Source organism: Rana temporaria, chromosome 8, assembly GCF_905171775.1.
Source record: "Rana temporaria chromosome 8, aRanTem1.1, whole genome shotgun sequence".
Taxonomy (NCBI): domain Eukaryota; kingdom Metazoa; phylum Chordata; class Amphibia; order Anura; family Ranidae; genus Rana; species Rana temporaria.
The window spans coordinates 89,531,349-89,544,798 of record NC_053496.1 but is presented as its reverse complement, the minus strand read 5'-3'; the positions used below and the strand labels follow the sequence as shown (position 1 = coordinate 89,544,798).

Here is a 13,450-nt window from a genome sequence, read left to right as displayed (position 1 = left end):
CAAAGACACAGCAGAAAAGCCAAGTAAATTTTTCACAATTTTAACTGGTTGCTGATGTGATTTCTATACATGTTAAGCCCTTGGAGCCGGCGCTTCCCAGCCCTTTGATACAATCAGCCCAATGCAAAAGAGGGTCAAATTTGGCTTTTTGCGTTATACCAATACAAAAGAAAAACAAATGCCTAAACATTTGTAATGGCAACAATTTTCTGGGCAAAGTGGTGCATTATATGACAGATGCAGGGGTGCCAATATTTTTGGCCATGACTGTATACTTCAAAGCAATGCATGCCAACGAACTTCAAAGAGGTTAGGTGGCCCCAAAGATCCATAGATGCCATATCACATCAAGCATTAAAAATACAACAGGAGTATTGTCTATGCTGTTCTTTCCAATTTATATCCAAAAGAACACTTTCATGTACATGCACCACTAAGTCATAAAGCAGCTGATGTTCATAAATACACACAAGACGTCAGTATCCAGAATAAAGAGAGCATGGGGCCAATACATGATCAGAGGAGGAACCAAACATTTCAGGGGTAAAAAGTCTGTAAAAGTCTCCCTTGTGTAGACATCCAAAAAGATCTGAATGCTGCTACTAGGTGCCACCCTGAGTCACTCAAGTGACACTTTATACTATCCCCCACTTTTTTTGCCAGGAATCTGATGTTCATATATCAGTACCATTATAAATCTGTCAGCTGCCGGTCACATATGCCAGAGGGAGGTATTTGGGGGGCACAGAAATTGTATGCAAGCAGGGGCGGACTGACCATTGGGGCACTGCCCGAGGGCCCCATCAGAGTTGCCAGCCTCAGTAAAACCAGGAAGAGTATGCAAAAATCTGTTTTTTTACATCTGTCCCTGAAATGTCCCTTACCGACATCCTTTTGGTCTTAAAGTGTGTGTGGCGTCAATCTATTGCCCGGGGGCCCCCCCATGAGTAGTCGGTCTGCCCCAGTATACAAGTATTAAAAAAAAAAACACAAAAAAACACACACCACACGTAATTGGAGCCATAAAATGTTTCCTACCCATGTAAATGTAGCCCTAAATTCTACTCATCTTATTCCACATGTTTTTCTGGCACAAAAAGGTCCTGTGTAATGATCAGTACCAATAACCGCATCTGACCTACCTGTACATGAATGTCCTCAGATGCGGGTTTTGCGCTATGGATCTGAACCCAGTGCATGTTCACTCATTTCTGCAAATGCCTCTACTGAAAACTACGCAGCTGCATTAAGAGCCATACATTTAAAAAAATAAAATAAAAAAATATGCATGTAAATATGTATTTTTGCGCTTTTGCCACACTAAAAACACACCTTTCCAGCACGACAAAAGCGCATGAAAAATATTCCTCTATAAATAACACTACACATCACTGAAAAGTCCTGCATGCTGCGTCTCAGGTGCAGTTTTTGAACAGCGAACTTTCCATTGTATGGGAACAGACCAAAAACTCACTGCGGTTGCATTTATTTTGAGTCACATGTCCATGTTTCACAGGTGCATGCTGGGAGTCAGGCAATACGAAAATGCACAAAAAAAAAAAAAACATGCATCAAAGACGTGATTTACATTTTTCCAAAGCAGCGCTAGTATGAGAGAACCCCACACCAAAAACTGCACCTTCCATAATATTCAATAGAAATGTAGCAAAGCACACTTTTTTTAGTGCATTTTTTGATTGGTCTGTCAATGTTTTCCCAGGTGACAAGGGATGAAAACGCATACAAAACGCATTATGTGTTTACATTTTAACACAACAAATTAAAAGCATGATAGAAATGTATATCACATTTTACATCACAGCGGTGTGAATGGGCGCTTACAGAGCTGAACGAAAATCAAATACAAAAACAAGTGTATTAATCTCTTATAAACACTGCACACACACCACAAGAAACTTTCCACCCAAGAGGAAACACAGGGGTCAGCAGTCTAGATAGTGGGGTGTACAGGGGGGGTCAGCAGTCTAGATAGTGGGGTGTACAGGGGGGGTCAGCAGTCTAGATAGTGGGGTGTACAGGGGGGGGGTCAGCAGTCTAGATAGTGGGGTGTACAGGGGGGGTCAGCAATCTAGATAGTGGGGTGTACAGGGGGGGGTCAGCAATCTAGATAGTGGGGTGTACAGGGGGGGGTCAGCAGTCTAGATAGTGGGGTGTACAGGGGGGGGGGTCAGCAGTCTAGATAGTGGGGTGTACAGGGGGGGGGTCAGCAGTCTATATAGTGGGGTGTACAGGGGGGGTCAGCAGTCTATATAGTGGGGTGTACAGGGGTCAGCAGTATTATGATGGGGGATAGTATATAGAGGGCAGGTAGTGTGGTGTACAGGAGGTCAGCAATCTATATGATGGGGAGTAGTATAGATAGTGGTGTGTACAGGGGTCAGCAGTATACAGATGGGGAGCAGTATTGGGGTATTCAGGGGGTCAGCAGTCTAGATAGTGGGGTGTACAGGGGGGGGTCAGCAGTCTAGATAGTGGGGTGTACAGGGGGGGTCAGCAATCTAGATAGTGGGGTGTACAGGGGGGGGTCAGCAATCTAGATAGTGGGGTGTACAGGGGGGGGTCAGCAGTCTAGATAGTGGGGTGTACAGGGGGGGGGGGGTCAGCAGTCTAGATAGTGGGGTGTACAGGGGGGGGGTCAGCAGTCTATATAGTGGGGTGTACAGGGGGGGTCAGCAGTCTATATAGTGGGGTGTACAGGGGTCAGCAGTATTATGATGGGGGATAGTATATAGAGGGCAGGTAGTGTGGTGTACAGGAGGTCAGCAATCTATATGATGGGGAGTAGTATAGATAGTGGTGTGTACAGGGGTCAGCAGTATACAGATGGGGAGCAGTATTGGGGTATTCAGGGGGTCAGCAGTCTAGGTATTGGGGTGTACAGGGGTCAGCAGTCTAGGTATTGGGGTGTACAGGGGTCAGCAGTCTAGGTATTGGGGTGTACATGGGGTCAGCGGTATTGGGGTGTACATGGGGTCAGCGGTATTGGGGTGTACATGGGGTCAGCGGTATTGGGGTGTACATGGGGTCAGCGGTATTGGGGTGTACATGGGGTCAGCGGTATTGGGGTGTACATGGGGTCAGCGGTATAGTGGGGTGTACATGGGGTCAGCGGTATAGTGGGGTGTACATGGGGTCAGCGGTATAGTGGGGTGTACATGGGGTCAGCGGTATAGTGGGGTGTACATGGGGTCAGCGGTATAGTGGGGTGTACATGGGGTCAGCGGTATAGTGGGGTGTACATGGGGTCAGCGGTATAGTGGGGTGTACATGGGGTCAGCGGTATAGTGGGGTGTACATGGGGTCAGCGGTATAGTGGGGTGTACATGGGGTCAGCGGTATAGTGGGGTGTACATGGGGTCAGCGGTATAGTGGGGTGTACATGGGGTCAGCGGTATAGTGGGGTGTACATGGGGTCAGCGGTATAGTGGGGTGTACATGGGGTCAGCGGTATAGTGGGGTGTACATGGGGTCAGCGGTATAGTGGGGTGTACATGGGGTCAGCGGTATAGTGGGGTGTACATGGGGTCAGCGGTATAGTGGGGTGTACATGGGGTCAGCGGTATAGTGGGGTGTACATGGGGTCAGCGGTATAGTGGGGTGTACATGGGGTCAGCGGTATAGTGGGGTGTACATGGGGTCAGCGGTATAGTGGGGTGTACATGGGGTCAGCGGTATAGTGGGGTGTACATGGGGTCAGCGGTATAGTGGGGTGTACATGGGGTCAGCGGTATAGTGGGGTGTACATGGGGTCAGCGGTATAGTGGGGTGTACATGGGGTCAGCGGTATAGTGGGGTGTACATGGGGTCAGCGGTATAGTGGGGTGTACATGGGGTCAGCGGTATAGTGGGGTGTACATGGGGTCAGCGGTATAGTGGGGTGTACATGGGGTCAGCAGTATAGTGGGGTGTACATGGGGTCAGCGGTATAGTGGGGTGTACATGGGGTCAGCAGTATAGTGGGGTGTACATGGGGTCAGCAGTATAGTGGGGTGTACATGGGGTCAGCAGTATAGTGGGGTGTACATGGGGTCAGCAGTATAGTGGGGTGTACATGGGGTCAGCAGTATAGGTATTGGGGTGTACAGGGGTCAGCAATCTAAATATCGGGGTGTACAGGGGTCAGCAGTATTGGGGTGTACATGGGGTCAGCAGTCTAGGTATTGGGGTGTAGAGGGGTCAGCAGTCTAGGTATTGGGGTGTAGAGGGGTCAGCAGTATTGGGGTGTACATGGGGTCAGCAGTATTGGGGTGTACATGGGGTCAGCAGTATTGGGGTGTACATGGGGTCAGCAGTATTGGGGTGTACATGGGGTCAGCGGTATTGGGGTGTACATGGGGTCAGCAGTATTGGGGTGTACATGGGGTCAGCAGTATTGGGGTGTACATGGGGTCAGCAGTATTGGGGTGTACATGGGGTCAGCAGTATTGGGGTGTACATGGGGTCAGCAGCCTAGGTATTGGGGTGTAGAGGGGTCAGCAGTCTAGATATTGGGGTGTACAGGGGTCAGCAGTCTAGGTATTGGGGTGTACATGGGGTCAGCAGTCTAGATATCGGGGTGTAGAGGGGTCAGCAGTATTGGGGTGTACATGGGGTCAGCAGTCTAGGTATTGGGGTGTAGAGGGGTCAGCGGTATTGGGGTGTACATGGGGTCAGCAGTCTAGGTATTGGGGTGTAGAGGGGTCAGCAGTATTGGGGTGTACATGGGGTCAGCAGTCTAGGTATTGGGGTGTAGAGGGGTCAGCAGTATTGGGGTGTACATGGGGTCAGCAGTCTAGGTATTGGGGTGTAGAGGGGTCAGCGGTATTGGGGTGTACATGGGGTCAGCAGTCTAGGTATTGGGGTGTAGAGGGGTCAGCGGTATTGGGGTGTACATGGGGTCAGCAGTCTAGGTATTGGGGTGTACATGGGGTCAGCAGTATTGGGGTGTACATGGGGTCAGCAGTATTGGGGTGTACATGGGGTCAGCAGTATTGGGGTGTACATGGGGTCAGCAGTATTGGGGTGTACATGGGGTCAGCAGTCTAGGTATTGGGGTGTACAGGGGTCAGCAGTATTGGGGTGTACATGGGGTCAGCAGTCTAGGCATTGGGGTGTACAGGGGTCAGCAGTATTGGGGTGTACATGGGGTCAGCAGTCTAGGTATTGGGGTGTACAGGGGTCAGCAGTATTGGGGTGTACATGGGGTCAGCAGTCTAGGCATTGGGGTGTACAGGGGTCAGCAGTCTAGATATCGGAGTGTAGAGCCCAGTGTGACTCACCCAATGCAGTGATGATGAATCCTTTGGGGGGTCTCAGGGCTCTCCTGACCCAGGCATCCCTCAGTACCTCCAGGTTGGTACTTTGTCCCTGGACCAGCAGCACCCAGCTCTCCAGCCAGCCCTGGAAGGACACCTCACCCACAGCCCGGACCAGCCTCTTGTTCCAGAAGCACTTGGCGTTGGCCGCCTGGAAGTCCTGGAAGACCTGGCTGCCCTTCTCGCCCTCCCCGGTGCCGTCCAGCTTACACAGAACTAAGGACAGGGAGGAGGGGGCCAGCTGGACCGGCCTGTCCCGGGACATGGTGCTGAGCTCAGAGCGGAGCGCTCACATACATGGGACACGGAGCTCTCCTCACCGCCAGGATCAATGACTGACCCGCTGCCCGGGAGACGGCGAGCAGTGGAGGGGGCCGAGCCAATCCACCATCTGCGCTACAGCCAATCAGGGGGCTCCGGAGACGGGGGCGTGACACAGTTGAGCACCTTGGCTTTTGTGAGTGTATTAAAAGTGGGCGGGGAGAGGGGCGGTTCGTCCCGTGCTGGGGCAATAAGGTGCACGTATCACCTACTGATCTTCATCATTACTGCTCGCGAGTCTGTAGAAGTTATCATCACAATAATGACCAAACCCAGATCGGACCAGAAATGGGATTAGTGCAGCTCATGAGTCCTTACTTTTTTACGTTTTTATGATTTATGTTTTTATGATAACATATATTGATGGGCATACAGTTGTGCTCATAAGTTTACATACCCTTGTAGAATTGATGATTTCTTGGCCATTTTTCAGAGAATCTGAATGATAACACAACAAATTTCTTTCATATTTAATTTTATTTGAGTATATTCTGGTGTCATTATAATATTAAAAAAGAGTAAACACAGTTGATTGATAATAAATGGCTTCAGCCAAACACCAACCACGAGTGTAAGAAACTTTTTTGTTATATCATTCATATTCTCTGAAAAATGGCCAAGAAATCATAAATTCTGCCAGGGTATGCAAACTTATGAGCACATTTGTATATATATATATATATACATTTTTTTTTTATGGACCTTCTTCATCACTATAACTAGCATCATAGTATCCGCCTGCTTATACGCCAGCCTCCAGCAGGTTATTTTCCTGATCTGGGGTTAGTGTACTTCTCTGATTTCTGACACCTTTCCTTCGGTGGGTAAGCTTCACCCCAGTGCTCCACTATGTACATAGATACTGTGTATATATATATATATACTGTGCATGCGCCGTGACGTGGACGCATCCCTCTGCGCATGCTCACAACCACGTCGGAACAACTGCCTAAACTACGCCGAATCACGGCCTACGGCGTGAACGTAACCTACGCCCAGCCAGACACACGTCCAACGTAAAATAAGTAAAATACGCCGGCTTGTATTCCTTGGTGCAGACCTTTGCATGTTTGCTGCTGGGTTGCACCTCCTTTATGGGGCATAACTTTACGCCAGACGTACACACCAATCATTCTCCTATCATTGTGATTACCAACAGGGCAGATTGGTCCCACCCACCGTCCCAGGCCATACGGCTCTGAATTGAATGATACAGTCACGTGACCTGGAACTAAAGTATTTTGCCTAACTTTTGGTAACATATTGGGGAAATTAAAAACACAAATTTTCTCATCCTTACCATTGTGTCTATAACTTATTATACACACCAACTGTGAATAGTATGTGGCTGGTCATTAAAGGGGAGGTTCACCCTAAAAACGACTTTCCCTTATTACACTGGCCCCCCACATTACAATACGATTATGCCTATTAGTTTTTTTTTTGATGCTGTACATACCTTCGTACAGCATATTCACCCGTGGCTTCCAGGTTGCGAGTCCCGCGGGAGTGGGCGTTCCTAACATGCTGGTGATTGATGTTTGGACAAAAAACGAGCTCCCCCCCGTCGCGTAAGCCGCGTCACGATTGGCGAAAGGAGCCGAACGGCGATGCGCAGGCGCAGTATAGCGCCGACTCGCCGTTCGGCTCCTTTCGCCAATCGTGACGCGGCTTACGCGACGGGGGGAGCTCGTTTTTTGTCAAAACGTCAATCACCAGCATGTTAGGAACGCCCACTCCCGCGGGACTCGCAACCCGGAAGCCACGGGTGAATAGCTGTACGAAGGTATGTACAGCATCAAAAAAAAACTAATAGGCATAATCGTATTGTAATGTGGGGGGCCAGTGTAATAAGGGAAAGTAGTTTTTAGGGTGAACCTCCCCTTTAAGAAGGAAACAGATCAACAATATCTACAGATACAATTTAACCCAACAAATCAACATATTAAAGTGGAGCTCCACCCAAAAGGGGAAGCTCCGCTTGTCCGCCTCCTCCCCCCCTCCTCTGCCACATTTGGCACCTTGTGAGGGGGGGGGAACGGGTACCAGGTTTTGACAGGTACTCGCACCCACTTCCTGCTGAGTTCACTGCAGCAAACTAAGCTGGAAGTTTGGCGCTCGCCGCAGCCGGCCCATTGAGAAAGCTTCACTGCCGGTTTCCCTTACCCAAGATGGGGGCACCAGCACCCAAGAGCCGATTCAGGAATCGGCTTGGGTGAGGACACCATGGGATCCCTGGACAGGTAAGTGTCCTGATAGTAAAAGTCAGCAGCTGTAGTATTTGTAGCTGCTGACTTGGAATTTTTTGGTGGGGGGTGCTGGAGCTCCGCTTTAAATAAGCTATTGATATGTAGTTTGTTGTGAAATAACTCAAACTTTGTTTTAGAAATTCCCCTGAGTATGATGTAATGAAAGAGGATACCATTACTGATAGAAAAGGAAATTTAGTTCTCTCTCTCATCGAAAAAATGTTTTTTCTTTAAGTGCTTTGCATTGAACTGAGTCATGTACCTGTTATGTAATTGAAGACAGGTTTGTGTATTGTAGCCCCAGTTGTCGTCTGGACACATTTATGTGCTGTGTGAATTGGAGGCCTGGGGGAACACATTCAGATGGGCTATTACCTTCCTGTGGCTCTTAGCTTACAGTCAAGAAAAAAAAAAAACATAAAAATCCAGACATCTAGGCTTAAAAGGCTTTTTATTCAGATGTTTCCTCTCTTCATCATAGACAGTCTGATTCAGCTTTCTTGTCTTCCTTTCACTGAATAAGGATCTTGCAAAAAGAAATTATAGTATGTGTGGAGGAACAATTTCCACATTTCTCCTTCATGATGTCTGCGCTGGAAGTTGTGTTTTGGAGGGGCTTCCAGTGTAGACATCTACCACGGAGGGGCTTCCAGTGTAGACATCTACCTCGGAGGGGCTTCCAGTGTAGACATCTACCTCAGAGGGGCTTCCAGTGTAGACATCTACCACGGAGGGGCTTCCAGTGTAGACATCTACCTCAGCGTGGCTTCCAGTGTAGACATCTACCACGGAGGGGCTTCCAGTGTAGACATCTACCTCAGAGGGGCTTCCAGTGTAGACATCTATCACGGAGGGGCTTCCAGTGTAGACATCTACCTCAGCGTGGCTTCCAGTGTAGACATCTACCACGGAGGGGCTTCCAGTGTAGACATCTACCTCAGAGGGGCTTCCAGTGTAGACATCTACCACGGAGGGGCTTCCAGTGTAGACATCTACCTCGGAGGGGCTTCCAGTGTAGACATCTGCCACGGAGGGCCTTCCAGTGTAGACATCTACCACGGAGGGCCTTCCAGTGTAGACATCTACCACGGAGGGGCTTCCAGTGTAGACATCTACCACGGAGGGGCTTCCAGTGTAGACATCTACCTCGGAGGGGCTTCCAGTGTAGACATCTGCCACGGAGGGCCTTCCAGTGTAGACATCTACCACGGAGGGGCTTCCAGTGTAGACATCTACCACGGAGGGGCTTCCAGTGTAGACATCTACCACGGAGGGCCTTCCAGTGTAGACATCTACCACGGAGGGGCTTCCAGTGTAGACATCTACCACGGAGGGGCTTCCAGTGTAGACATCTACCACGGAGGGGCTTCCAGTGTAGACATCTACCACGGAGGGGCTTCCAGTGTAGACATCTACCACCGAGGGGCTTCCAGTGTAGACATCTACCACGGAGGGGCTTCCAGTGTAGACATCTACCACGGAGGGGCTTCCAGTGTAGACATCTACCACGGAGGGGCTTCCAGTGTAGACATCTGCCACGGAGGGGCTTCCAATGTAGACATCTACCACGGAGGGGCTTCCAGTGTAGACATCTACCACGGAGGGGCTTCCAGTGTAGACATCTACCACGGAGGGGCTTCCAATGTAGACATCTACCACGGAGGGGCTTCCAGTGTAGACATCTACCACGGAGGGGCTTCCAGTGTAGACATCTACCACGGAGGGGCTTCCAGTGTAGACATCTACCTCGGAGGGGCTTCCAGTGTAGACATCTACCTCAGAGGGGCTTCCAGTGTAGACATCTACCACGGAGGGGCTTCCAGTGTAGACATCTACCTCAGCGTGGCTTCCAGTGTAGACATCTACCACGGAGGGGCTTCCAGTGTAGACATCTACCTCAGAGGGGCTTCCAGTGTAGACATCTACCACGGAGGGGCTTCCAGTGTAGACATCTACCTCGGAGGGGCTTCCAGTGTAGACATCTGCCACGGAGGGGCTTCCAATGTAGACATCTACCATGGAGGGGCTTCCAGTGTAGACATCTACCACGGAGGGGCTTCCAATGTAGACATCTACCATGGAGGGGCTTCCAGTGTAAACATCTACCACGGATGGACTTCCAGTGTAGACATCTGCCACGGAGGGGCTTCCAGTGTAGACATCTGCCACAGAGGGGCTTGCAGTGTAGACATCTGCCACGGAGGGGCTTCCAGTGTAGACATCTACCACGGAGGGGCTTCCAGTGTAGATATCTGCCACGGAGGGGCTTCCAGTGTAGACATCTGCCACGGAGGGGCTTGCAGTGTAGACATCTACCATGGAGGGACTTCCAGTGTAGACATCTGCCACGGAGGGGCTTCCAGTGTAGACATCTGCCACGGAGGGGCTTCCAGCTCAGGACTCTACCATGCCACCATAGCTTTATATAGTTATGTCTTTGTCAGGACTAGATATTTTGGCTTATGGGCCTGCAGTTCCGGCTCTCAGAATACAATATATAAACAATCACTGCACCTGAATACATGCAGCTACTATTTGGCCAACAGTCTTCTGCCTGGCTGGGGTGGGTGCGTGATAAGGCCACCCATGACGCAAATTTTGTTCAGAAGTGCATGCCCAGCTTAAGGCCGGTTTCACACTAGCAGACCGATCGGATCTGCCTGTCGGTTTTTCAGTCAGACCCTACTGAACCCAATAGTCATTTACTCTATGGAGTGGCAGGTGTCAGTGAACATGTGTCTATTGACACCTGATCCAATCCTGTCTGCCAAAAACAGACAGATGGGGATTCATTCTCCATCCATCTGGCGGATAGGATGGCAGTCAGGTGTGAACAAACAAGTGGTCCGTTTAAATCCGACCGCCCATAGAGGAGAGCAGGCTGTGTCTGTGTGCGCTGTGCATAAGCACAGCAGACACGGACCAGCCATCCACCTGCTAAGCGAGGATCAGCAGAGAGATTCTCTGCTGAGAAGGTGGACTGCAACGGAGCCTACCCCGTGTGTAAGGGGCCTAACAGATGCATTATAAGTAGCTCACCAATGGCAGACCCCGAAAAATACTGTACCCTTAAGACCGGCAGAAAATGTTGTCAAAGCGACATGTAGGAGTGCAGGTGGACTCACTCACCCTGCAAGTACAACCTTTACCCAAAACATGAAGTGCCTCTTATTTTTCTTTACCTCTCCCCAGCCCCTACCTAATTTTCAAACTTTTTATTTTTTTAGGAAGCAGGTACATTTTTTACATTGGCTGACAGCTGATCACGTGGTAAGGGGCCGGGACCAGCCCCTTACTCGGATCCAAGATCACCCGAGTCTCATGCCGCGTACACACGGTCGTTTTTCGGCATGAAAAAAAACGAAGTTTTTAAAAACGTCATTTAAAATCATTGTGTGTGGGCTTAACATCGTTTTTCGGCTTCTGAAAAACGTAAAAAAAAAATCAAACATGCTGCATTTTTTAACGTCGTTTTTTAAAATGTCGTTTTCCGGGTTGTAAAAAATGATCGTGTGTGGGCTAAAACGACGTTTTAAACCCGCGCATGCCCAGAAGCGAGTTATGAGACGGGAGGGCTCGTTCAGGTAAAACTACCATTCATAATGGAGTAAGCACATTCATCACGCTGTAACAGACAAAAAAGCGCAAATCTTCTTTTACTAACAAGGAATCAGCTAAAAGCAGCCCAAAGGCGAATAGAACTTTCCCTTCAGAGTTTCGTCGTACGTGTTGTACGTCACCACGCTTTGTTCATCATTTGTTAAAAACGATGGTGTGTGGGCAACATTGTTTTTAATGATGAAGTTGGAAAAACTTCGTTTTTTGGACATGCTGAAAAATGACCGTGTGTACGCGGCATCAGTCACTCTATTGACGTCCTCCCAGCAATTGGGGTCCGCGCTGTAGCCGTCATTCCCCCGTGCCCCCCGCTGAATTCTGGGACACACAGCTCCCAGAACACAGCAGGGACCAGTGAAGACGTACAGCGCTACTCGCGCATTCGCAGTAGGGAACCGGGAAGTGAAGTCGCAACCCTTAATTTCCTGATTCCCTCACCGAGGATGGCGGCGGGGGCAGGCAAGAGCCGAGCGATTGCTCGGCCTCGGCTGCCGACATCGCGGGCACCATGGACAGGTAAGTGTCCATATATTACAAGTCAGCAGCTGCTGTATTAGCTGCTGGCTTTTGATTTTTTTTTTTTAAGCGGGACCTCCACTTTAAGGTAAAAGAAAACTTCAGCTTTTGGAACCACATCCCCCCCCCCTGCCGAAGACGTCGAAGAAGCCCGGGAGGGGGGCCGTTGTAAAAGAGCTAAAGAAGAAAGTGCCCCCCGGCGGAAGAGAACCAGACGGCGGTGAAGACCAACAATACCCCATATTCATTCACCTAGGGTGGGGGGCCGGCATCTGGGGGCCCCCTTATTAATGAAGGCTCCTGAATTCCGATAAGCTCCCCTCCCACAGACCCCGACAGATCCCGACCACCAACGGCCAGGGTTGTCGGGAAGAGACCCTGTCCTCATCAACATGGGGACAGGTGCTTTGGGGTGGGGGGGCCACAGGGCGCCCCCCTTCCCCAAAGCACCTACCCCCCCATGTTGAGGACATGCGGCCTGGCACGGTTAAGGAGGGGGGGCGCTCGCTCGTCCCCCTTTCCTGACCGGCCGGGCTGCTGCTCGGCTACGTGTCTGGTATGGATCTTGGGCGGAGCCCCACGCCGTTTTTTCGGCGTACGGGGTGTCTGATTAAAATCCATATCAGATCCAAGGGCCTGGTATGCTCCTGTAGGGGGAACCCATGCCGGTTTTTTATTTGAAATTTGGCGTGGAGTTCCCCCTCAAGATTCATACTAAACGCAGCTGACACAGTGCACTGCGATTACCTGCGGTTGTGTGCCGATAGCTGCGAAATTTTGCAGCTGGACGCATTGAGATCTATTTTTTCTATCCGCACAAAACCGCGGGGAACAAAACCGCAGCTAACCGTAGTGTGTGAATGATGTCATAGGAAAGCATTGTGTGCTTCTAGCTGCGGTAAAATCCACAGCTAAAAGCACCATTCTATCCGTCCGTGTGAAAGGGGCCTTAAAGTGGAAGTTCAAACTAAAACTAAAGTCCCTGCATCTATAGCCACCAACAGTCTAACACTAACCTATCTAGCCCTGAAAAGAAAAAATCAGTATACATACCTTTTCTGCAGGCAATCCGACCCGATCTCCAGCTGCGGGAGATCTGTAGAGGACAAGGCCAACAACGGCTGTGAAATGAATGGAAAGTGACATCACCCATAGACTTACTATGGTGCTTCCATTGACGAACGTGTCCTCTGCACCCCCCTACACAGAATAGACGCAGGTGACAGCTCAGCGTGGGATCAGAGCTTTCGCTGCTGGAGATCGGGTCGGATTGCCTGCAGAAAAGGCATGTATACAGATTTTTTCTTTTCAGGGCTAGATAGGTTAGTGTTAGAATGTTGGTGGCAATAGATGCAGAGATTTTAGTATTAGCATGGAATTCCACTTTAAGTTCTGCTGAAAGATAAGAGATAGTTCAGAGATGCGGATCAT

At 49.8% G+C, this 13,450-nt stretch overlaps 2 protein-coding genes across 2 annotated transcripts in view; both read right to left on the bottom strand.

Annotated features, from left to right (window-relative positions):
* Positions 1 to 5,721, bottom strand: part of STOX1 (storkhead box 1) — a 69,338-nt gene extending 63,617 nt beyond the window's left edge. Inside the window, exon 1 of the mRNA XM_040362193.1 lies at positions 5,280 to 5,721. Coding sequence (XP_040218127.1) covers positions 5,280 to 5,580 — 301 coding nt within the window. The 5' untranslated portion in view covers positions 5,581 to 5,721. The remainder of the gene's footprint in view (positions 1 to 5,279) is intronic.
* A 2,743-nt stretch (positions 5,722 to 8,464) lies between these two features.
* LOC120910421 (adhesive plaque matrix protein-like) lies at positions 8,465 to 10,204 on the bottom strand. Its single transcript, XM_040322180.1, has one exon. It carries the CDS (start codon positions 10,202 to 10,204, stop codon positions 8,465 to 8,467), a length of 1,740 nt encoding a protein of 579 aa, XP_040178114.1.
* Between the last annotated feature and the right edge of the window lie 3,246 nt (positions 10,205 to 13,450).

Excerpts from the sequence above, each read along its gene's own strand:
- LOC120910421 (XM_040322180.1), bottom strand. The coding sequence starts at position 10,204 with ATGGTAGATGTCTACACTGCAAGCCCCTCCGTGGCAGATGTCTACACT.